General features: G+C 35.4%; 1 protein-coding gene across 1 annotated transcript in view; it reads right to left on the bottom strand.

Moving 5' to 3' along the window:
- Window positions 1-6,836: 6,836 nt before the first annotated feature.
- The window catches only part of LOC150092769 (ciliary microtubule-associated protein 3), a 102,996-nt gene continuing 82,282 nt past the window's right edge, over window positions 6,837-27,550 (bottom strand). The window contains exons 6-8 of the mRNA XM_090414742.1: window positions 25,172-25,284; window positions 11,499-11,574; window positions 6,837-7,152 (exon numbers count right to left, since the gene is read on the bottom strand). Coding sequence (XP_090270868.1) covers window positions 7,084-7,152; window positions 11,499-11,574; window positions 25,172-25,284 — 258 coding nt within the window. The 3' untranslated portion in view covers window positions 6,837-7,083. The remainder of the gene's footprint in view (window positions 7,153-11,498; window positions 11,575-25,171; window positions 25,285-27,550) is intronic.

Here is a 27,550-nt window from a genome sequence, read left to right as displayed (position 1 = left end):
AAAGACAGAAATTAAATATTCTATTCAATTTCTGTAATAAGGAAAAATACCTGCTTTAGAAACAGAATAAACTGCATATTAAAATTTTAATCGGACAAATTATTTTGTTTGTTTTCAACCGAACTAAACTATAATTTTCGAAGATTAGAAACTGATACTTTTTTTTTTTCCCAGAAGTAATATATGAGGAGATGAATTGCCCGAAAACTAGAACAGCAAACAGATATTACCAAGGCAACTTAAATTTATTTTATTTTAGGTCTGTCAAACACTGGGTTTCATCTACACAAATGTCAAATTCTGATTAATGTCGTTCTTTTGCTTAATTATCGATCGAGTTAAACCTTTATCTCAAGAAGTTTCCACCCCCACCATCTGAAAAGTTAGAATCAATTAGGATTAGAGACTGAATGTTAGTTTTAAGGGAGCGGAAATCTATTTTACCATTAGAAATTGCTGTGTATAATTCATCATTTTTATAATTTAAATTTAAAAATAAACTTACTTACACTTTCTATTTAGGATCATTTCATGCTGCTGTTGTACACAGTACAATTATACTGTACAAGCAGAGCTTGTACAGTATAATTCTCCGATTATCAGCAATGCTAGTAATGTACTACAGATATATCTACAGCCTTTCGTGGACGAGTTTCACAATAAAGAAATCCTTGAAAACAAACAACCTTTTAAATGAATAATTATATGTAATGGTGGATTGAGTTAGCTGGAAAGATGAGCACAATCCTCCAGGGGTGTAGTCCTAAAAGAAATAGTGTAAACCTTGGAAACAAAAATCCAGAGCACGAAGTGCGCCATTATTATTATTATTGCGACGGCTATATGGCAGAGATTGCCTTGTTTTCTGAAAAAAAATGACAAGCGCGGCAAGCTGCTATTTTTTTGACCGAAAACTGGAAATGCATTATAAGTCTCATTATTATAATGAATTTAAAATTTTGATAGTTTTAAAAAAGTACCAGGAGTCGCCCTGGCCCGACTACACCCCTGCAATCCTCTATTTTTCTTCAATTCTTACAGAATTAATCTTCGATGTAGGCATTTTAATTAATATAACTTTATGGAATAATATAAGTACCACCTCATCATTGAAGTATTCCCCAGTCGTTTCTTACCATTCTTCCTGTCAGTGATAATTGCTATTAATGCGTAAAATTCTCGTAATATTATTACTCACTGAATGCAGTGTGAACAAGTTTAGATAAAAAGTATTTTTTAAAATAAACAGTGGCGGCTCATGGCTTGAAATCGTGGGGATGCTGCAACTTTCGAAATATATATATTTATATATATATATATATATACACACACACACACTGTAAGTACAGTGTATACGTGTTTGAATAAAATATCAATTATGGTAAAAATTTAAAAAAAAAATTAAACATGAAAAAATATTGTTTATTATCGATAAAGTTATACAGTTTAGTATAATTCAAAATTACTTAAAAATAAAATCCATTCTTAGAAAATAAGGGGATAAAACATCCTTTTTTTTTTTTTTTTTTTTTCTCCTCCAGGGGTGTAGTCCTAAAAGAAATAGTGTAAACCTTGGAAACAAAAATCCAGAGCACGAAGTGCGCCATTATTATTATTATTGCGACGGCTATATGGCAGAGATAAAAAGCCAAAACTATCTTTATGGCTTTTTATCTTTATTAAAATATAATTACACCTTTATGGCATTCGTATAGTGAAGGTATGTAAGTTCTTTTCACTAAGCTTTGATATCTTCCAGGTCTACCTACTCACTGATGAGACCTCAAAAAAGGTTGAAACCGGGCTGGGTAGTGACCTCTCCTCATAATGTAAAACAGTAATACATCTCCTAGGAGCTGTGTTTTACATTATGAGAAAATATCAAGAATAGTGAGGGAGCTTGCTCCACCTTTACTTCGAATTGCCTTCGCCGATAGTTTTTCGGCATGAAATTTATATAGATCGTAGTTATCGATCTTTAGTTTTACTTACTGGCTATAAAAAAACAAAGGATGTTTTATACCCTTATTTTCTATATTAAGGTGCCAGAAAACTAGCCTTTTGGCTTTTTATCTTTATTAAAATCCATTCTTGTTTTGTTTCGAGCGAAAAGGTCAATAACGTTTTCCTTGATGTTTGTGTGATTGTTGAATTTTTTTCTCCGTTGAAATCATCGCAAGTGCATTTAACCTATCCTGATTCACAGTGCTCCTCAGAAATGTTTTTATTCTCTTTAATGTTGAAAAACAGCGTTCAGGATCTGATGTAGTCATAGGAATTGTCAAGAGAATTTTTATCAGTGCAGCAATTTCACTAAGAACACAATCGAAATTATTTTCTGTTCTAAATTTTAACAAGTCAATTAATTTACAATAATCATGCATGTTGCTTCTATTGTAGAATACTCTACGAACGCTCTACTACTGGCGCAAACTGCATATAAACAACATTGAAACTGCGCGACGGACAGTGCCGCACTACGCTAATAGCTCGCATCTCACTATGACGTACATATGCTTGCGCGCGTAGCAATATGACACTGCGGTAAACACAGTGCTGCTGGTGTCCTTCGCCCTCCTAAGTGCTACACGATGGACTTTTATTTTTTATACAAAATAAGAGAATTGTATAGGTTTGTTGATGATAAAATTAAATATTACAAGCAAATATAAATAAATTAATAAATATATTTATATATCGATAAAAATTGGAAGTGCTGCAGTTCCGCAGTGCCTATGCATGAGCCGCCCCTGAAAATAAATAAAGTCACGCGAAACTGACTAATCAGTGGCATAGCTAGGTTTTAGCTCCATGAGCAAATTCATAGTTGAGTGCCTTTTATAGCATGACAGTTTCGATGACAGGTAAAATGCTTTATTTCTTCAAACTTGTTTCTGGAGCACCCTTGGTAAATTTACCAAAATTACAAAAAAGTCAGCTTATTCATTTATACACAACCACTAAATTATGGATCGCATATTTATGACATGGACAGGATGCAAAATCTCATGTCTCAATTTGCGATATTCCCTTTGAATATATTTACAAATGTTCAATGTTGCAAAGTAAATGATGCTGAAGAAAGTGACGAGGAGAGTGAGGGCAGTAATGCCAGAAAGCAGCTACAATGAAACTAATGGATACAGTAGGGTAGATGTATTTTCTTAGTGTTATTAACAGTTCAAGTAAATAAAATACAGAACACTAACGAAAGAAGTATTCAATATGCCTAATTCCATTTATCATTATCGTTCTTTTCCTTTCTATTGTGAGGGATGGAGACATCTGTAATTTGATACTGATGGATTTGCATAAGCATCATATACCTCTTCAGGATATTTTCATTAAAGGAACAGCCGAATTCTTTTTAATACTGACTCAACAATAAACCATAACAAACCAGAGCATAACTGCAATATTTAGGCCATTCTTTAGTAAGCTTTCTTCAGACCACTTTGGATCTGAAGAGTGCTGGCATTATATTGAATATTTCGTGTTAAGGTTCCGACTTTATTGCAAGATTGTCTACCGTGAGGTGGGTGCCAACTGCATGCAAAGCAGAAGTACTCTGACCAGTGGTGAGTGGGTACTGAGGTTGATCACAACCTCACGAATATTTCTGCTTCGTGGAGTATAATTACTCCTTTCCTCGAAAAAAAGGTTAGCAAAATGGGTTGCAGAAATTACATATCAAGTGATGGGTCACTTATCGAAGTGTCTAAAAGAATTTGGGCAGCTCAGTAACTTAGTGATAGCAGCTTTATGTCTTTAAAATGAATTCTAGTTATTTAAAGCTGTGTACTTAAAAGTTAAAGTGAATAAGTTCTCAAAATTATACATTATAACACAAGGTATTATATAAATGCATATCCTGAGAGCTGGTGGTGAGTTGAAAGTGAAGTGGGTTAACTGTTTTATTTGCTCAACTGCACTGAGTTACACAAGACGAGCTAGGGAGGGTTACTGATTTTGTTAATGCAAAATGGGTCATCATAAACAAAGAAATTTAACTAAAATATAGAAACAATGCATCACACAAAACAGCACATCTATTTCCAAGCTGCTGCTCAACAGCATAGCACCTAAGGTCCTACATAAACATAGTGCTAGTTTCAGATCAGACAAACATCACTAGGAATTCCATTTGCAATATTAAAACATTCTTAGAATTCATTGTATTGCGCAGTTTCAAAATATTTTAATTTTTAGAGGTGTGGGATAGTAAATGAATTGTTCCTTTGGCAAGTAAGGCTTTGCACGAAATTCAAATATTACAACACACACACACTGAATAATGTTGCCTAGTATCAATTACCCTCATAACATGTAAAAATCACACCTTGCCAATGCAACTGTGAAAGTACAAGGAAAGTAAACTGATGGTTAGGGTGAGTGAAGGATGCAATATTGTTCAAGTTCTAATAGCCAAATTAGGATGTACAGGAAACTTCCAAAATGATAAAGTGTGCCATTCTTGAAAACAGTTTATTTCTAGTAACAATTATATATATATATATATTTTTTTTTTTTTTTCCCCTATAATTTGGAGTTGGCTTAAAGGAATATTTGTCATCATCAAATACCTGATATGTATCCTCAGGAGGTGTATAGGATGTGATAGAATGACATGAAAATGTACATTACTAACATTCCATCAATTTTCTTGCAAATCAATCTGCTGTTTGTCAAGACTCCTATATTATAAATTATTATGTGACACCTCCAAGGATTCAATCATGGAAGGGCACACTACAACTCACCATCTTCCTTACTTAATCCTCCATGAAAAAACCCAAGTTTCAAGGAAGGAAAAACCCTGCTACCTCCATATGAGATTGGCTAACAATATCTTATATTTATATAACTTAAAAGACTGTAGTATAAGATTTTGTTATGTCATTTCTTACTTCATCAATCCACCTAGATCTTGGTTTTCCTCTGAATCTTTTCCCTGCTATCTTAGCAAAAAAACTTGTTTTGCTAATCTTTCCTCTCCCATTCTGTTTAAGTGATCATACCACCTGAGATTCACACATTCCTGGAATGGAGTCATCCAGGATAATACACCATCATATACTAGGTCCATCCTGTAAGACTTATTGATTTGGAATTATGGATGAAGTAACTGAAGATATGCAGGTAGTATAGTATCTCACTTAACAGTGCATGTGTTTTTCTGGCTAGTCTGTCTGTTTCGAGGAATGAAAAACCTGATTCTCAGTTTCCAGGAGGAGAAATCTTACCACTTTTATATAAGACTGACAAAGTTAAAAAAAAGTTTATAATACTGTAATAAAGTGGTTTGAAACATACGTGGAGGACATAATCAATAATGAACAACTGGTGAATTCAGTATTCTTCAGTCTGAGGCCTGTGAAATTTTCAAGGAGAATCTGAGACAAGACTCAAGGTCCTTTTGTTCAAGTTTTGCAAGTCATTCTATCAAGTAGTTTGTTTTATACAGCTGCCTGAAGCAAAAGTGTTGTCTGTATCCCTTGAAAATGGATAAAATTGAGTGTCGTGTGGTTATAAAATTCTTTGTAAAAGAAGATTTAACATCAAAAGAAATTCATAAAAGTTTATGGGCACTCTTCTCCTTCATTTTCGGCAAATAAGAAATGGTCTGCCGAGTTTAAATGTGGCCGTACTAGTCTTGAAGATGATCCAAGTAAAGATCGTCCAAAATGTATAACAACACCAGAAATCATTCATCAAGTACACGATATGGTATTGGATGACCGGCGAGTCAAAGTGCGTGAAATTGTTGAGACTATAGGCATTTCAAAAAAAAGAATGTGTAGGATATATTTTGCAGATAAAGAATTGCAAATGAAAAAGCTTTGCGCAAGATGGGTGCCACGCTTCTTCAAAGCAGATCAAAAACGCACTGGCATGAAAATATCTGAACAGTGCTTGGAGCATTTTAACAAGAATAAAACTGATTTTGTGTATCAATTTATTACTATGGATGAGACTGGGATTCACCATTACACACCAGAATCCAAACAGCAGTCAAAACAGTGGACAGAAGCCAGTTGTTCAGCACCAAAGAAGACAAAGTCTGTTCCATCAGCAGGAAAAGTCATGGCATCGGTGTTTTGGGATGCTAAAGCATTTTGTTTATTAATTATCTTGAGAAGAGTAAAACAATAACCAGAGAATATTATTCCAATCTTTTAACCAGTCTAGATGAAAAAATTCATGAAAAAAGACCTGGTTTACAGAAGAAAAAAATCATCTTTCATCAGGACAATGTACGTGCTCACAAAGGAGATGTGACAACATCTGATTTCACACTAGTTTGTACACAAGGAATACAACTGCAACATTTGGCTGGAATGATCTTCCCAACTTACTCATAGCTTGGTATGTCATCCTCTAACTACCACTTGTTTTCCCTTCAGATGAAAAAGAGCTGAAATAATGTTCATGAAGAGTTTCAACATCAGAGTAAAACTTTTACAGAGTCAGCATACAGTTTCTCACTCAGCAATGGCAAAAATGAATATTGAATAATAGGTACTCTGTTGAAAAATAAAAGAATGCTCACAAAAAATGCAGGATTAATCCACATAAAAGCCAATGTTAAATAAATTATATTTTCCGAGGAAAAAAAAATAGGAGACATTACTTTTGCACTGCTACACTGTAATACCGCATTTTGTAAACCACTATAATGTAGCAATAATTATTTACAGTTTCAAATACAGCATGTAATTAATTAAATACACCAATTTCAACACATTTTACATAATTTGAATATGAATGAAGAATTTCATTAATTTACTATTTTTTATTTATTATTTTATTTTATTTTTATTTACACTAGACTATGATAGAGCACATTATTCAGTGACATGAACAACAAAAGCAGTTTAAAAGGCATCAACAAATTAGATGATAGAATATTAAAAAGAAAACAATATTAGTGATTATTACAATGATTTATAGTGAAAAACACATTAAGAAATTTTATGATTCATGCTAAACTTATATAAATCCAAAATATTGATCTTTATCACTTAATTCAACTTGATAAAAACACTGCAGCTTATTACAGCATGAATGCTATCATTTAGTTTTTCACTGGAAATAGAGGCTGAGATAGGCTTCACGTCGTTGAAGTTTCTTCAGTTGTTTGATACTAAGTAGCTGAGGAAAGAAAAAAAAAGTCAATTTATACAAATGCATATAAATAAACAAACAAAATTGCAATTATGCTTCAATTATTCAACTGCAGTAGGAATCAATATGCAATGGCAGTCAATACTGCAGGATCAGTTTACTGTTTGTTTCTAAGAAGAATTTTCTTTTATTCAGTAATGATTGTTATTATTGATGTACACTTTTTAATTAATTTATTTTTTTTTAGTTTTTTTATGTTATTATTGGTGTACACTTTTTTTATTTTTATTTTTTTAGTTTTTTATATATAGTATTTCATCCTGAATATGTTAATATTTTGTTGGAGATCACTATATGAAGTCCTTTTCTTTTAAAATATAAGATCCAATTTTAGTCAGAGGAATAAGCAAATTTTTAATCACTATATCGTTGGTTCTAAGGACTGGAATGAAAACATCCCCTATCCCACTGATACCATACTGCATGGATACAAGCAAAAAAAGTTTATTATCACTAAATACAGTACAGAGACAATTAGAAGTTATGTACTATATTTAATGATAATTAGAAACAACTGAAATAAAGATGAGCTGTACAACGAAAAACACCTCCCTTAAAGTCAAGCAGATTTTAGAGACGAAATGTAGACACAAGCTATTAACTATTAAATTAAACTATCAAACTATTAAATGCTTTTGTGATGAGGGAACGATTAAAACCATATGCTACTTTTTTTTTTTTAGCTAGGAAAATATTGACCGTTTTAGTTGTCTTACATTAGCTATTTAGTAAAATTGTGCTTTCTAGAATTTTCTGTTATTGTTTGATTGCTGTTCTGTAACATGGATGAAGTTTCGCCTATGAAACAGGCAAAAATTCTACAAATAAATAAGTTTTAGCATGAGTTTTCCTCTGTTTTAATAGTTTGTTTCTATTTTGAAAGGAGGAGTGCAATGTAATGTAATCATCAAAACTAGACTGGATTTGCAAACCTGAAATGTCAGTAATTACACCACATTTTTATTATTCAGTTATACAATATACAGAAATAATAGTTCCCGACAAGTTTCATAAATCATACGATTTACATCTTCAGGGATAAATAGTATAACTTAAAGTTTAAACAAAAGAAATTAATAAATACAAATCATAATTCTGGCTATTCATAGACAGATTACGATTTGTCTTTCTTCAAAAAGACATATTTCTTCACAGAAATATGTTTTTTGAACCAATTAGCAACAGAAGTCTACGCCTGCAAGAACAAGAGAAGACAAAAACCATAAGATGAGAGCTTGCCTATTAAACCTTTGTGCCAAAATTAATGAAATACTAGTACTTTAAAAAGTTATTTGGTTATTTGTACTTATGTCTGAAGCAACTAAGACCATGAGGATAGTATATTATGTCTGTTAATTGAGATTGCCAATTTGCCTGTTGCACAGGATGAAAAACTAGCATAAAAAACTGTCATCTCAGTATGAGAATAGCTGTCAAGAGCAATGAATTGAGTATTTCAAACTTTTCCATGCCATTTGTTCAAAGGCAGAAGATCCTCTCTGTATGAATTCATATGGTAATTGATTATTGAGACTTATAGACTGAAAACTATATATACAAGGTGTTTCAAAAGGGGGGGTATACAACTTTGAATGACAATTGAAGTTAAATAGCAATAGATGAGCAATTTTTATTACCATGCAAATGTGGCACAACACTTAAGGTTTCAACACAGACAGGTAAATTCGATATGAGTGCCTCAAGTAATTCTGCTGACATCCCATCTGTAATCAATTTCCTGCCACATGCAGCAAAGCATATCTGGCGTAACTTCAGCAATGGTAGCAGTAATTCTGGAACTCAGTTCATGCAAATTGGCTGGAAGTGGTGGTACAAATACTTGATCTTTCACAAAGCCCCAGAAGAAAAAAATCTAACAGCGTAAAGTTGGAGGAATGAGGTGGCTATGCTACAGGTGCCCCACTACCAATCCATCTACCTGGAAAATGGGTGTTGAGGTATGACATTACGTCTGTCAGGTAATGAGGAGGTGCTCTGTCTTGCTGGAAATGTGTCTGTCGTGGTCATCATTGTCTAATTGTGGTATTAGGTAACCAAGTAGCACGTCTGGATACACACACACCAGTTACGGTAGGCTCCAAAAAAAAAAAAGAAGGGTTCATACACTTTCTACTTACTTATGGCGCAAAAAACGTTAGCCTTTGGGGTGCTGTGAACATGTTCTATGATGGCATGTGGATTTCTGCTTCCCCAAATTCTGCAGTTGTGTTTACTTGCCCACTTACATGAAAAGTGCAATCATCACTGAAAACGGCCATGTCCAAAAAAGTCCTCATTTTGTTCTATTCTACTGATAATTTCCGTATAAAAATCCTGGTGCATCTTCTTATCATCTTTCTTTAAATGTTGTACAAGGGTAAATTTGTAGGGCCTTAAATGTAGAAGCTGTCATAAGACATGCCAGACACGAGATGAGAAAAGATGAGATGCCTATCTGGTTGACTTTCAAGGGCTTCTCTGGAAACTTTCCCGAACTTCTTCCACAACAGCATTGGCAGCACACGGCCTTCCTGTTGACCTTGGAAGGCAAACAAAACAGCCTATTTCTACAAAATTCTTGTGCCATGTGAAAATCATGCTTCCACTAGGAGGTTCTTTGTCATATTGTGTGCAGAAATTTCTCCGAACTTGTGTTACAGACTTAATTTTCTCAAACCAAAACACACAACATGCTCGCTAAGCACCATTGAAAGTTGCCATTTTCAAATGGTGTCATGCCATCTAGCATTGTCATTTGGTAAAAAAGTTACCAAAAATGTGACTAAAAAATTGATGTGTTTCACTACGTTATGACAATCACTCAGCTTTTGTATATCTTCTGAGTTATTCTCTGTTCTCATGCAAAGTTGTATACACCCTTTTGAAACACCCTGTATATTTAGACAAAATAAGTTAGAAAAGATTAGCCGATTAAAAAGTACTATCTCCCACAAAGGGGATAGACTTAGACCATCAGATCTGTTTAAGTTAAAAGAGTGAAGTAAAGTTTCACATGTTTCTTTATAAAAGCCCACGAGGAACTGATTTTAATGAAGAACTCGTTTTGTTCCAAATGTTTTTTTTTTTTTAATAAGTTAGGAAATTTACAGACCTTTTTTAGTTATCTCACATTAGCTACTGAAGTGAAGCTTTTTTTTTAAAGAACTGTCTGTTAATGTTTAAATGCTATTTTGTGTTTTTGTATTGATGATGCCTATGATACTTAGGCGAAAATTCTATGCAAATAAAGTATTTTATGTGAGGAGGTCAAAACGTTTAGCACAAATTAGTAGCATTGAGAGCATGTCAGAGATAATAAATTTAATAGAATGAACCAAAAAGGAAGAAATTCTAAGTTGGACAATTTTGACATCAGGATGAATTTACACATTGGAAAAATCATCTTCATCATCCTTATACCCTCTTTTACCTTGCGGTGTCGAGGGTCCATTGATCATCGGACCTCACTCTGTTTACAGGATAAGGTGGTCAGCCTTATGCCCCGGTGTATCCTATGGCCTGTAGTGTTGAGTTCTCAAGGCCAGTTTGCCTGCATTGCGGGATGAAAAACCCCAGAATAAACTGAGGAAAAAACCCTGCTGTCCATGCCCAAGACTGGCTAACTTGGCTATTGCTGAGGAAGATCCTTCAGCTCCTCACGTCACCGACGGGAATCGAACTGAAATGGAATAAAAAGAAAAAAATCATAGGAATAAAAAATGAAGAAACTGGAAATGGAGTCTGTCAGATAGCAGTTGTTGTTTGGCTGAATAGAGATGAAGATTGACATCACTGAGGCTGGAACTAAGACATATTTGTGAAGTGGAGGTGGAGAAGTATGGAATGTTTGACTTTTTCCTCGCTTGTCATGACTTGTTTAATATGAGCTGAAGTTTGCTAAGCCATATACACGAAGAATTCTGCCATGACCTCAGTGTTTCACCTCTACATACCACTACTGAAACTCCTACCAGGCTCTGGCATAGATGACAGCAAAAAGAATTTTGGTTTTTTACTTCCAAAAGCCTCTTAAAGCATTTTATATGTTCAGTGCAATACTTCCTAGCCACTTATTTTAATAGCAATTTTAAAGATGTTCCTTTACAGTAAGAAATACTGGATCAATTCACAATACTCAACATAACTTTGAAAATATTACTTAAATTGAAAGCTGGAAGATTGGGGGAAAAAGAATAATAAAATACCAGAGCAACAGGATGTGCTCTCCATGAAAACAAACAGTTTATTATTATTTTTTTATTTTTTATTATTGCACAATATTCTACTTAGAAAAATAATTAAAATAATTTTACCTGGATAGCTGTTGGTGCACCTTGGTGTTCATGCATAAAGGAGCAATCTCGAACTTTTTTAAAGGCCTGAAGATATCTACATTAATGAAAAAATTTATATATTGTTATAAATGCATACATAAGATATTTAAGATTTATACTAAAATACTAATTCTCTTAACCATCTCAAAACATATGACAGACATTATTATCACAAAATTATCAACTGTCTATCTTTTCCACAGGATTTTCATCATGTTCTTTTTAATGGGGGAATTTTGTATTCTTGTGAAGATGATTCATATTCACTTAAACAGAACAGGATGGAAATTCTCTAAATATATAAATAAAAGCTCTGAAATGTTTTACAACAACGTTAAGCACATCTTTAAGGTTAATCCATTACACTGATTAACCATCTGTATATTCTAATGGTGTCATTCCAGACAGATAAATTGTGATAAAATTTGGTATTTGGAACTTTAGGCCTAGATCTGGTGCCTTTTGGTATCTAAATTATGCAAACTAGCTACAAGAGTATAATAACTGAATGCATTCAAATAGTTACTGTGATACAGTGCCAAAATTCTATGGCACTCTATCACAAGTCACTGTATCAGCAAGTCATAAACAAGATGGTTGTGAGTGATCACAATAGAAGACTACATGTTATCCATATGGATATGAAACACTTTCGGTAGTGCTATGCATATAAATTCTGACCTCAGCACCTAAGCTATGATGCATTTGTGTGGAAGAGAGACCACAAGCATGTGGTCTGATGAGATCTTTCTGAGCAATAAATACAAAATGTTATATTCAGGCAATGACAATCAAGGAAAAGAAAAGTAGCCATAGTATTCAACACTAAATATGAGGCTAATCTTCTTGAATGGCAGGCAGTCTCAAGTAGTGATGTGGACAAGTATACCTGTTGGATTTCTGCTCAGGACATGGACTGGTTATTACTAACACAATGTTCCAACATAAAAATGTGCACAAATTCACATGGAGAGAAGAGGCAAAGAATAAGAAAAGTCTCATTGACTATGTTATTGTTGATAGTGATGTTTTCTCCCTGGTGCAGGACACTAGAGTATACAGAGGATTTGAAATTGGAAGTGATCACCATTTAGCTTGAGCAGGATAAAATTGAATTTAATATTGAAAAGAAGGTCATGTAAGAAAGTTTTAAAGCGAATAAAAGTTGAGCAGCTCTCAGATGTGAACTGCAGACTAAAATACACAAAGATTGTTGAAGGAAAAATGAAAGAGTTTGAGAACAGGAACCAAACCCCTTAGAGATTCAGTGGCAAGCCCTGAAGAAAACACTGCTTGATTCAGCCAGAGAGGCACATGGTGAGGTTGTCTGTAGAATAGAAAAATCAGAACTCAATGGTGGATACAAGTTAAAGAGGAAAGAAAAGAAGAAAGCATATCAAAAGTTCCTGTCAAATAAGTTGGCTTATGCTCTTTGAGAATACGGAGACAAATGTAAGAAAGCTAAACACTGTGCAAAACTAGCTAAACAAAAGAAATGGGAGGACTTTGGCAAGAACATAGAAAATAAATATCAAGAAGATGGCAAGATATTCTGGAAGTTGTTGAAGAAGCTCAGAAATGGAGGAAAGACTGCTGTAAAAGGAGTTAGAGATGATAAAGGTGACATGAAAACAGGAGAAAAAGATAATCCTTGAAGTATGGAGTAATTATTTCGAAAAATTGCTAAATGAAACAAGCAGTGATAGCACAGTGGTTAAAAAACTCAACAGGCATACAGTCAGGAATACATATCCATACTTGAAGTAGAAAAAGCCATCAAAGGCTTGAAATGTGGAAAGGCAGCAGGAGTAGATGATATTCGACCAGAAATGCTGAAGTATGGTGGTATAAAAGTCTTACAGTGGCTGCACTGCATAGTTCAGAAAGCCTGGACAGAGGGACGAATTCCCGATGATTGGAGTAGAGCTCTAATAGTGCCCATATATAAAAAGGGAAATAAAACTGAATGTGAGAATTACAGAGGTATTTCCCTACTGAGTGTTCCTGGCAAGATCTATGCAAGTATACTTGAGAAACATTTGAGAAGAATTGTGGAAGAAAAGCTTGGTGAAGAACAAGCTGGATTCAGGCCAAATAGAGGCTGTCAAGATCAGATCTTAACTTTACGACAAATAGTCGAGAATGCATGGGAATATAACAAAGCTCTGTATTTCAGTTTTGTCAATCTGGAAAAGGCATATGATAGGTGCCAAGAGAGAAGCTATTCAATATGCTACAGTATATGGTGTCAATGGGACATTATATCAAGCAATACTTAGTCTCTATTTGAGTTGTAAGTCAGCAGTTAGAATTGAAGGATGTACAGGAAGATGGTTTAATGTTAAATCTAGTGTGAGACAAGGATGTACATTATCCCCTCTGTTATTCATTATCTATATGGATCACATTATGAAGAAAAGTGGTATTAAACACGATATCAAAATTGGAGATGTTTATGTCAGCTATTTGCTTCAGGTGGACGATGTTATACTAAATAAATCCACTACAAGTCTGCAAGATTCCCTGACTAAATTGAATAACTGTTGTAATAGATATGGTATGAAGGTCAGCAATAAAAAGACAAAGACAATGAAAATAGGTAGAATTGTTGAAAATGTCAACTGTTGTGAACGGGGAACCTGTGGAACAAGTAAAACATTTCAGCTACTTAGGCACTATTTTTAGTGAAGATGGTAAATAAAATATGGAAATAGACAACAGAATCAACAAAGCTGGTATGGTAGGAAATCAACTGAATAAATTCATATGGAATGAGAAAGAAATTAGTTGGAACACTAAATTAGCTGTATACAAGACAGTGTTCAAACCAGTTTTAACTTATGGATCTGAGAGCTTGACCAAAGACTAGAGACCACAGATATGAGAGTCCTGAGAAAGATTAGAGGTGTGAGCAGATGGCATCAATGGCAATATCATATTAAAAATGAGGATATTAGGAAAGAACTTGACATTGTCAGCATCCAGGAATGCGTTAGCACAGCTAATTTCAGGTGGTATGGTCACTTAAACAGAATGGTCGAGGAAAGATTAGCAAAACAAGTGTTCTCTGCCGGGTTGGCAGGAAAACGACCCAGAGGAAGACCAAGATATAGCTAGATTGATACGGTACAATGTGCCTTAGACGATAGAAATATAAGATCTGATGATGATAATATTGGCGTCTTGACAAGTAATAGACTGATTTGGAGGAAAATTGTAGATAGGAAGTTAGTAATTATGGAAATTTTTCATGTAGTACTATCATATCCTGTACACCCCCTTGTGGGTATATGTCAGGAATTTGATGATGATGATGACAATTTATAACTAATCAATTCTTCATGAGTTTTTCAGGTATTTAGTGTACACCTGGAATATACACTCCTGAACACAACCAATCACATACAAACAATGTCACAATCTCCTCAATAAAACCTCACTTTCTTATCCTTTACTAATATTCATGGCATAACACCAACATAAATGACATTCTCTGCCAGTTAGTCATCCAAACCAGACATCTTATTCTTGACAGAAACTCCGACTGCAGCTACATCAATTACTATCCACCTTCAATGGCTAAATTACACTTCACAATTCCTTTAGCCACAAGGGTGGCTTTGTGAGATCTGACATTGCTTTTCAGAGAATGGGCAATTTAAAATTGCCTGCTTTTTACATTCTCTGGCTCAAGGTTTCCTTGTCCCATTTAGTAACATTGATTTATTGCATTCACTGGCCTCCAAATTCTGATAGCCACCCAGATCTTTTCACATTCCTTTCTATTTAGCTTGACCATCTAAATCCAACTATTCAAATAGTCAGGTCATCTTCCTAGGTGACCTCAACATCCACAATTACAAATGGCTCCCCTTTTCCAACACTGAGCAAGCTGGATGAGAGGCAGAAGTCTCTGCTATAAGCAATGATATGAAAATGAAAATCATAAGTCTATCTACACAAAATCCTGATAACCTCTTCACTCTCTCAATACTCTGAATCTCTCTTAAATCAGTTCTCCTTCCAGACATACCACAGACATTACATTTCCTCATGGCAATGCAGACAACAATCTTGCACAAGTCTCCCCTCTCACAGAATTCCCCTTCCTCAAACCACTCCCAAAATTACATTCTCTGGCACTACAAACATGCCAAATGACCTCCAGAATTCTACTGTGCCTTTCCTTGGTCTGACTATTGTTTTTACCCATCCGACCTTCCCACTTGCTCTGAACAAGTAACAGATATTATCCTCATTGGCCTTCATTCTGCATTCTACCCACAATGCTCATCTGCTTTCCAAGCTCTAGTTCAACAGAAAGTGCATCAAAACAGTCAAAGAAAAAAAAATTCAGCTTACTGCAAGTGGCTCACATCAAGAATCCCAATTTCATATTCAGCCTATATATCAAAGCATGCAAATTTCAAAACGCCAGAAAGTATTTTGAAACTGTTACTTCATCCAAACATAAAGCTTATCTCCTAGCATCACTCTTTTCTTTTGTTTCCTGCATAAATAACTAAGTGAAATTGTTCTACCATACCAGAATCCAAGCATTGCATGCCTCCTATAGTTTTCTTGACAAAAAAATTATCAGAAAATTACTTAATAACTTGAACACTAAAAAGTCTTCTGGTCTTGATGGCATCTCTCCAATTGTTTTCAAACACTGTGCTTCAAGGGTAATTTAACAATGTCCTGCATCGTGACTTCATTAAGGAATGGGTTTACTAAGGGAAGGTCATGTTTTAGCAACTTGCTCACATTCTATAACAATGTTACCATTGAACTAGACAAGGGAATAGATACACCATGATACTTTTGGATTTTGCTAAGGCTTTTGACAGAATACAGCATGGTAGACTGTTGCATAAATTGAAGAAAATGGGTTTGGGTTATACAATATTAGCATGGATAAGAGGATGGCTGACTGACAAATACCAAAATGTGGTATATGGGGGATCTGAGTCTGCAAGGTTTAAGGTAACAAGTGGTGCACCACAAGGATCGGTGCTTGGTCCACTGTTATTCAATCTGTACATTAATGATATTAGGAAGGATTTGATAAGCAACATACAGCTATTTGCTGATGATGCAAAGATAGGTAGGGTAATCAGGAATGCTGCCAATATGCAGTACTTGCAGAATGATTTGAATAGGCTGGAATTGTGGGCATGGGAAAATGGGTGTCAGTTCAATGTGAGTAAATGTAAAGTCATTCACTTCGGCATGATTAGATATTCAATGTTGTATTATATTAGTGGGATTAGGCTATTAGAAACTGATGAGGCTAGGGATCTTGGAGTGTTAATAGATAGGAAGTTGAAGTTTAGGGGCTATGTGGCAAAGATTGCAAATACAACTCAAAAGATAATTGCAATGCTGAAATGAATGTTCACATGTAAAGATAAAGATTTTGCCTCTTTACAAGGCCTCGATAAGACCTCACTTGGACTATTGTGTACAGGTCTGATCTCCGTTGTGATTCTGATATATTGGAGAGAGTACAAAGGAGAGTGTTAAAAATGATATCAGGATTGTGGAATACTGATTATGAAGACAGATTGAGAATTTGTGGACTGCAGACACTAGCAAACAGGAGAAAGAGGGGCGATATGATTGAGACTTACAAACTTCTGAAAGGATCATACAAGATTTCAATTGATGGAGGGTGGGGAAAGAACAAGAGGACATCCTTGGAAGCTGAGAATGAAGGCACCAAGAAGGGTGTGAGGGCTAGATTTTTTTCTCAGATCATGGTGTGTGATTGGAATGAATTGTCTTTGGATATTGTGAGTGCAAGCAGTGTAAATGAATTCAAGAATATGTATGATAGCTGGTGTATATAGTATGTGGCCTCCTTTGATGAGTCTCTGACTCCCTGGAGGTCTCTCTTAACAATCTCTACCATTCAAGATCCACAGCTGAAATTAACCACCACTAGACACACGGCATGGTTTAGCGAAACTTTTTGCTGTGTCCTATCACCTACTCTCTTTCTCCTGTATATATATAACCTACTCTCAATCACCACTAATCATATCCACAACTTTGCAGACAACAGTACTACCCATTCATGTTATGACTGAGCACTATCCATGTAGTGCTCAGGCATTCCAAGCTTCAAGATAATCGATAACAAGTGCCTAAAACACTGAACTGCATGCCATCCTTCAATGGGGAAATGACAATCTGGTCACCTTCAATGCATCCAAAATAGTCTTGCCTTGTTCTTTTGCAAAAGGGATCTCACAGTTCACTTACCCTCAGTAATACATAAATCACCAGACAGGATCACATCTCTTTACTTGGACTAACATTTACGTTCAACCTCTCCTGGAATAAACATATCACATCAACAGCTTCCTCGGCATCCAAAAAACCAGGCATTCTTCTGCTCAAGGTGCTGTTTTTCAAACCTCAGCTATTGACTATGCAAATTTCAAATCCACCCAACCTTAGAATACTACTCACGTTTAGGGTGGTGTATCTAAAACTATCCTGAAAATTCTTGATGTTTTCCAGAGGGGAAAAAATTGGCTCATAGATGATCCCTTCTTACAGGACATTATGCCTGCATCTATTCTACCGGGAATAGCCACAGTGCAAATGTAGAACAATGACCACTGAAGCAGAATAGACATTGTAGTGATTCTACTTCAATGGTCATTGTTCTGCTGAACCAGCAATCATCATTTCTCCACTTTCTATTCATACTACACATGTTAATAACATAAGTTAACAGCTATCCAGCATCTCTTTTCTGTGCAACTACAAACAAACTTCCCTTCCTCTTTAATTCCATGTACCTCTGTCCTCTGAATCAGTCTTCCTCAAAAAGTATTCCCAAACAATTATAATGTGCCTCTCTCTCTCTCTCTCTATATATATATATGATTATTTGTTATATTTACTCCGTATGTAGATATGTTCATATTATTTACTGACCGAATTCTGAGAATTAGACAAACAATTAATTTTAATTAACACACAACATGTTTCGTCGGAATGCCGACTTCTTTAGGTGTGAGAACATTAAAAGCAAACATAAAAACACCATAAAGAAACGTTGTACCACTACAAAACAGACTATGAACTAGAATTAAATTTGAACTGAAGCTACAGTCTGGGCTAAAGTTCTATTATTAGGCATCTGCGACCATGTGACTGCACGAGTGCACCAGTATCTGATAGCAGTGCTATATGAGTCTGGCAAAATATAACTAAGGATACTATTTATGTGATAAGCGTCCAGGACAATTTCTTTAGACTCAGCTATGCAGTGTTCTACCTCATCGTGGCATATATGAATGTTTGATGTTGTGGTCCAGTTTATTTCATGTTGGTGGCCTTCACTATTTGTGTTCACTGGGAACAGGACATGGCTTAAGAGGGCACTTGCTCTGGTTCTACTATAAGCAATGTCCCTCTGATGTTCTTCGAGACGCAGGAGGATAGAATTCTCAGTTTGGCCATAATATGGTTTCCCAAGTCACATATGATTTTATACACACCTGGAAACTGAAGATAGTTGTGAGTCTGTTTTGAGAACAACCCCAAAGGTTATATCTCTTTACTGTACATCAGCTCGCTCTCCCAGAAACTAAGAAGAATTTTGAAAACATTTAATATAAAAACGTGCTTTTTTACTCTTCCTAAACTCAGATCAATTCTAAGCCAACCAAAACAGGCTCACAACCATCTTCAGTTTCCAGGTGTGTATAAAATCATGTGTGACTGTGGGAAACCATATTATGGCCAAACTAAGAAATCCATCCTCCTGCGTCTCGAAGAACATCAGAGGGAACATAGCTTATAGTAGAACCAGAGCAAGTGCTCTCTCAAGCCATGTCCTGTTCCCAGTGAATACAAATAGTGAAGGCTGCCAACATGAAATAAACTGGACCACAACATCAAACATTCATATATGTCACGACGAGGTAGAATGCCGCATAGTTGAGTCTAAAGAAATTGTCCTGGACTCTTATCACATAAACAGTAATCTTAATTATAATTTGCCAGATTCATATAGCTCTGCTATCAGATACTGGTGCACTCGTGAAGTCACACGCTTGCAGATGCCTAACAATAGAACTTTAGCCTGGACTGTAGCTTCAGTTCAAATTTAATTCTAGTTCATAGTCTGTTTTGTAGTGGTACAATGTTTCTTTATGGTGTTTTTATGTTTGCTTTTAATGTTCTCACACCTGAAGAAGTCGGCATTCTGACAAAACATGTTGTGTGTTAATTAAAATTAATCGTTTGTCTAATTCTCGGAATTCAGTCAGTAAATAATATGAACATATACAGTATATATATATATAATTGACTCATAGATGATCCCTTTTTAAATTAAACTCTTGTTTAATAACTCTAGTATAGAATAATAATATCAAGGTCACTTTGACAAAAAACAAAATTACCAGACAGCAGCCACAGAAATTGCATACCTTTAGACTCTTGGTATAATGTAACTGTTTCTATTTTTCTTTGCTAATGTATACATTATAGTTTACACCTTTTGATGATTTTCCTGTGACACAGAAGAAATATTAAAATTATTAAACAAGAATTTAATTACAAAGGGTGCCATAAGGGTCAGAGCTAGTTAGTTGAGGAGACATCAGCTCTACTCTTCAGTTTGTCACAACGTCATCATCTACAAACAACTGAATATCTGAATTCAAGCCTTACCCAATATCATTAAATACATGTTAAACAGCAGTATCCCTAAAACAGACCCCTGAGGTGCACCATTAGCAACTTTGCTCTTCTGGGATATTTATTGCCCCCAAATATACAACTTGCTGATACCTGTCAGATAGCCAATTTCCAATCCGATGCACTATTCTAATATCCAACCCCACCTGCTCTAGTTTGACTATCGACATATTATGTGGTAATCTATCAAAAGCGTTTGCAAAATCTAAGTATATTACTGTGTATCCATATCTTCCTCATCCAATCCAGCTGTTACCTTATTGTAATAAGCGAGTAGATTACTAAAACATGATCTCCCTAAAGCAAATCCATGCTGTCCATTAAAGATAATACCACTGTTGTCAACTCAATTCTGGATTCTGGTTCTCACCAGTCTCTCCAATACTAACCACTACACTTTACACACAGATTGGCCTTATATACTGCTTCATAAGGGAGGTGAAGGAACTCAAGTATCAAATTATAATTCGATGCTTGAGTTATGTCACCTCCCTTATGAAGCAATACAATCATGTCTTCCTTCCATTCTTTTGGAAACTGACCCAATGTAAGAACTCATATTAAACAAATATGTCAAGAAAGATTTCAACTCCCTGGCACATTCCTTCAAAATAGTGATATAGTTAACATAGTGATATATCATCAAGTCTCACACCTTCACACCTCATTAACACCAAGTTTGCTCAATTCCCCTATACCTCTCTTCCTCAGTCACAGTCAGTTTCTCCTCTTTCTTATCCACTGCTCTCAAATTCTCCATGATGTCACATTCATAAAGATGAACGGCCTTTATGAACTGCTCATTAAATATCTCAACTATACTCTCTGCAGCAGTTGTCCTTATAACATTTTCTCTGATCAATGTTATCCTACTATTTTTTTTTTTGATGGCTACATATTGAAAGAGCTGCCTAGGATTTTTTTTTTTTTGGGCTTCATTAGCTAACTGCTGCTCATACTGCACTTTTGATACTCTTACGATCCGATTCATCCTTGCCTGTTCTTTGTACTCATGGAATTTATTTATTATTATCACTCATCTTATGTTGCCTACATAATGCCTTCTTTCTCTGTATTGCATGCTTAATTCATTCACTTCACACTTACCTTATTTAACCTTCTGACCTCTGGAATACATTTAGACATTGCTTTAACTAGATAGTTCTTGAATATCACCCAAGGTATTGATTTACTTTCCACTCAACTCCTCATTCCATGCTACAGCTGTCTCCTAAGCTTCTCATAATCACTAGCCTTGTAGTTCCCCATATACCCTTTCCTCACAAAGCTGGCAACCACTCAAGTGATCACTTCATGGTCACTCTTGTCAACTCTAGGAGATTTGACAGCTCATTTATAATAACATCCCTGATGAGATGATCAAATCCAAGAGCTTCATTCCTCATGTGCCCTCTGTTACATACTGCCTGAGATAGTTGTCCATCAAAAACTGCCATAATTAAAATCACTCATAACGATCACCTTTTTCTTATTTGCTTATACACTGGTGCCCAAAACCTAAGGATGAACACTTTTTCTGAAGATTACAACCAGAATCAGCATGTAGAAATTTGTAAAGAACTGATGATTTTGAGTAGAAATCAGGTACACATTCAAATTTTCGAATCGCACACAAGGGAATCACGTAGTAGCACTCAACAGAATAAAAGACAAAAGGTGTGCAAAGCAAATTGTGTTTGAAAGAAGCTCTTTTTGTGAACAAATAAATTGCAAAGTTGGATGTCTTGTAATGTCTCAAGGACATCATCTAGATCAGGGATTCTCAACCTGTGGTATGCGTACCACTGGTGGTACATGAGCCACTGCCTTACCGGTACATCTAATATCTTGAATTAAATATAGTGGTACACCACCGGAAAAGGTTGAGAACCCCTGATCTAGATGATTTTACATGGGGAAGAATTATTGGAAAGCTTGAAGAAGTCCGAAGAATTACTCATGTTGCCAGAGTTTGTAATCTCATATAGCGTTGTATCTAGGGTGTCTGAGCAGTGTTTGAAACCAAAGGAATGTGTTCCAGACATTTGCTGAGAGGTCACCCTCATTCCACCATGGAGAATGAAGACAGATTTTTGGTTATAACAACAGAACATAATTGATGCAACATGGCAGGTCAGCTTGCAAGTTGGTTCCATTCAAGCACAGGTATGCAGATATCTTGATAAACTGTGGCAAAATGTCTGTGACAAGTAGGCCTATAAAGGCCTGTAGTTAGTCTGCATCGTTTTATCCACAGGTCATCACAGAACATGTTTTCAGTGGTGCTGTATCCATAAATATTGGACAAGACACCAAGATTAATACACTTTTTATGGATGAGTCATTTTAATCTCTCTTCCAATTCTAGAATACACTTGATCTGGCATAAAAATGGTACTGCTTACCATTGTGAGAATGTTCTTGAAAGGGATAGATACAGCAGTGCTCAGGTCATGGTGTGAGGAGACATTATGCTTAATGGACGTACCGCGTTACAAGTGCTGGAAAAAGGGATTATGACTGGTGAACAATATTGCAACGAAGCTCTTCGACGTGATGTTCAATTGTTCCTTGGTGCTGTAGGCAAAGAATTCATTTTTATGAATGACTTTGCCAAACCACATCGTACACGAGCTGCGGAGATACTTCCAACTGAGGATATTTAATTGAATTGAGTGGTGAGCACACACTCCCCAGATCTCAACCCCATGAAACATGTTTGGGATGCAATAGGGAGATGCATTGCTGCTCGAAATTTCCCTCCAGAAAACAAACAATACCTTATTCTTGTTCCGAAGGAGGAGCAGGCCAGTTTATCTCAATAACTCCTGAATCACTTGGTGCTATGCATGGTATGATGTTGTGAGATCTGCATTGCAGTTAAGGGTGGACATATTCCATACTGAAATGTCTCTCCACATGATTTTCTGTAAGCACTGTACATTAATTCCTTAACTATGTCCTTAAGAAATTTGTAACTTTTGCCAAAAATGTATTGCAATTTAATTCATACAAAATTTATAACATTTTTTGTGTAATATAATTTATTAGTATGCTGTCAATAAATTTATGCCCACATTTGGCTGTAGTCATGAAACTGTTTTCATATACAGGTAAAAATGTAGTTTGTTCTTAGCTTTTGGATACCAGTGTACATTTTATAGTCACTACCCTACACATTACCAGGTGTACATCACCATCGAATGAAGTCTTTCATTCTTTTCACTTCTACCCCAAAACCACTGCCAGATAGTCATAACTCTTTTTCTATCATCAATAGTGCTCCAGCTTCCTTTTTTACCTGTTCTATCTTCAATTATTACATCATACCCTTCCATCTCTATTTTCCTGTTAGGATGTCATCTTTACTCAACCATGTCTCTTTTATTCCGACAGTTTGAGTAAACAAACTCAATCAATGCAACTATTTTATTTCCCTTATTTCTGACATTTCTAGCACTCATACGCAAACATGACAGCTCATTTCTGGAGCTACAAAAACTTTCTCAGATACCATTTATTAAATGTAACTCCTCCATACCTTCCTCAACCCATTTCTTTTTCTCCTTACTCATCCCAGAACCTTCTTCAAATCCAACAGTTTTTCCTACATCTCAGGCCCCTTTTTGTCTACACATACACTCACATCCTCTATGCGCATAAACCTTTCTCATGCTGCTCACCCTGAATCTCCTTATTCCCCTGTTTGTTTTGCATACTTGTTTTCTCTACACTAATGTTACTCACTTCTTCATTCATAAGCACTACTTCAATCTCTCATTCTTTACTCTTCCACTCTTTCACATTGCTTGTTACTTGCTCAGATTCATTCTCTGCTGTCATTACTCTCCCTTCTACCAGCAGTCTCTCCAAATGACTCATACCAAAAGCATTCAAATACAGTTGAATTTATTGCACACACTAACAAACTGCACTCCTTTCTCTTGCTAGGGAATTACTTTGGCAAGATTTACTGTAGAATATTCAGCTATTTAATTTTGTAATTCAGGTTATATCAGAACAAATTTTACCAGCAAACAGACGGTACAGTGATGGAAAAGTCTGATTTTCCCTAACCACTTCTCCAAATCATTCAGTCTAAGCCTCTGGTATGGTATAGATACATGGATATAGAATACTGTCAAACAGCAAACTTTTCTTACCAAGATCAATGTCATTAATAATAGGATAGAGTTTACATTAGAAATATAAGATAACAATTACATTTCCTTTTAAGATCCTCTTGTTCTTTGTCAGCCAGACAGGGGACTTCTCTCACACATTAATCATATTCATGCTCAGGTTCATCATCATCATCCTTGTTAAAAATTTGAAATCACAAGGGCTCTCATCTACTGAGTTCAGCAGATGAGTCCTCCATCTGAACAAAGGATCACTTCCCCACTAATCTTCCTAACTGTTTATCAGAACCCCTTGGCCTGTAGTTTATCTGCCTTTGGCCAATCTGGTAGATTTCTAGTTGTTTGTTGTGAGGAACATCACAGTTATATCGTGTACCAGGAGTTGGAGCAATCTGGTTTTGCAGAATGTGCTAATCATTCTAAATTCAGGGTTCTTTGGTTCATTCTAAATTCTACATCAGGGTAGTCAACCTTGATGTAGATGTGTCCAGGTGATCAGTGTGTCCAACATGGCCTAATGTCCATATCAAAGTAAGAATGGTCCACACTATGAGGCATATTATTGCAAAATAGTGCAGTAGGAATAGAAAGGTGGAAAGAAGTGGGATCCAAAATAGTCCACACAATTGATATGTTTGTGTACACACACACACACACACATTGTAATTTTCTCTGAAACACAGTGCTCTCCTACAACTTATTTCAACATAGTGTATATTTCATTTATATGCTTATACTTTCATATCAGATAAGAATGAAAATATTAAATTTAGTATATGTTTTCACCTGTTTGATACCATAGCTTTAGTGTGGGTTAACTGATAGTAACATTTACTACAGTAGATTTCTTTTTTATGTTGGTAATAATCTCCAACTGGTGATTGTCCACACTGATTACACTATAAAAATAAGCAGAAACTAGTTAAAATATTAATTTAAATAGATACAACTATATACAATACATATATAAATATAAAATCATTTGCTAAAAACTGGAAGTTTCCAAACAAAACAAAAAAAGATTTATATTTAAGTTGGTTAGGTTTTTTTTTCTCCACAAGAAACATCACAGATTTAGGTTGTGTTATTTTTGATAAATGACAAGATTATAAACTTGAACCTGAGGCTTTACTCCTTCATTCTCTAAGCTCTATGTTTTATTAACCAAATCAAAGTGAAATCATCCTATCCTGCTACCTGTTTGAACCCACTTTATTCAAAATTTAGTCGAAAGCAATAAATAGCAGAACCATATGATTGTCTCTGGAAATACCAGTGTGGTCGGCGATAGATGGTGTTGGTGTAGTTGCAGTCAGTTGGTGATTGAATGGTGGAGATGGAGTTGTAGAGCAGGTGCCCTACCTCAATGAGTCTTTGGACTCCCTGGAGGTGTCAAATAATAATAATAATAATATTGAAATGGAAATAATAAAACGAAATTTGGCATTATGTATTAATATGAAGAATTTGTAAATAGAGCTAAGGTGGCATGGTAATACATAACTAAACAGAGGAAATAATAAGCAGATGGTGCTTGCAAACTGATGGTAAACATGGCTTGGGATAGACAGATATAAATGGACTGATATAATTAATTGCTTATACAACATAATAAAACATGTGCAAATCAAATTTAAATAAATAAATTAAGAAATAATAAAACAACTTGAAAGAATATGGTTGATTTTTTTAGTGATATGTTAAGGCAACATTAGACTATACTGTCCAAAAATCAAGAATTTTACAAGGAGGCCAGTATCAGGTATAATTATTGAGAAAAGCCCTGAAAATTATGCCTGGCACTATCCAATATTTGGGTAATATCTATCATCCTCTGTTTTGAACTCATTCACAGTCATGACACCCACAATAGACTTTCTCTCCTTTGTGGGTGTCATGTGTGTGGGGGGTTCTCTCTCTCTCTATGCAAAAAATGAAGTTCTCTTACCCTTAACCAAACTCCTGCTCAATTTCAAAGGATGAACTCTAGTTCTACCATCATCAGGCCTGTTCTGAAAACTTTCCTCTATATATCAGTCCTTTAAAAACCTCTTAATAATTTGTACGTCTCAATCATATCACTCCTTTTCCACTTATCAACCATTTCTGTAACCCACAAATCGTTAACTTATCGTGATAAGGTGCATTTCATAGACCTGCCAACACCTTGATCACTTGCTTATGGATCCTCTTCACCTCCTCCGCATCCCAAGAAACCCAGGTAACCAGATATGTGCAGTAGTCAAGATGTGGTCTTATCAAGGTATAATAACCTGCTTATATCTTCTCATTCATTATGCTCTTCATTATGTAGCAAACCAAGTAATCCAACAAACTGTTTTAGCTACTTTTACAATACACTCTCTAAACTTCAACTACCCAACCACCAACACTCCCAAATTCCTGGCTTCAATTTTCTGGAGTCTAGTTCCATCAATGTGGGACACAGCTCATAATCTTTTCACCCCAAAATTCATAACCTTACACTTTGCTATATCATATACATCATTGAAGACATTTACAAAAGTGATATGGAGAAGGTTTGGTTCTTGTTTTCAATTTTTCATTTTTTCTTGAATAATATTTGATATTTGAGTCTTCAGTTCTCAAAGTACAAATAATCAAAGTTGTTCAACTTCGATTATTTTAAAAACATTCTTTCACACTTTTCTTTTAATTATTAGTATCGCACCCACCATGGAGTTAGGAGACTCATTGTTGGAGGGTTCATTCAAATGACAACATATTTATCACACTGAATCTTCAAATCCTCAATACTGCTTGCATTAACAACATATTCTGGTAATGTCCACCCACAATCCTCCATATGTAAAAAAATCTACTTCTCACACCTCTTTAGACTCTCACACAATTTCCAGGTATGGCCTCTGGTTCTTCCCCTCTTGCCTTCTATTCTTTTTATAATCCCCTCTGAATTAACCAGATAAAATTCCCTCACTAACTTAAATATCTCTATCATATCATCTGCCTGGTTGGCTGTGTGTATTCACTCTCCAGCCAAAAGGCTGTGGGTCCAAATCCCACCGTGGGCAGGGATCTTTGTGATTGTGAAATACTAGTGATGAACATTGGTGTAGATGACGAAGGTAGATGTGGTTGGTGGAGACTGAGAGTTGTAGAGTAGGTACCCTCCCTCGATGAGCC

The sequence above is a fragment of the Typopeltis vanoorti genome, chromosome 25, assembly GCF_054136105.1.
Source record: "Typopeltis vanoorti isolate ZY-2024b chromosome 25, IOZ_Tvanoo_1.0, whole genome shotgun sequence".
Taxonomy (NCBI): Eukaryota; Metazoa; Arthropoda; class Arachnida; order Uropygi; family Thelyphonidae; genus Typopeltis; species Typopeltis vanoorti.
The sequence above is the reverse complement of the archived record's forward strand: the minus strand, read 5'-3'. Positions and strand labels throughout refer to the sequence as shown.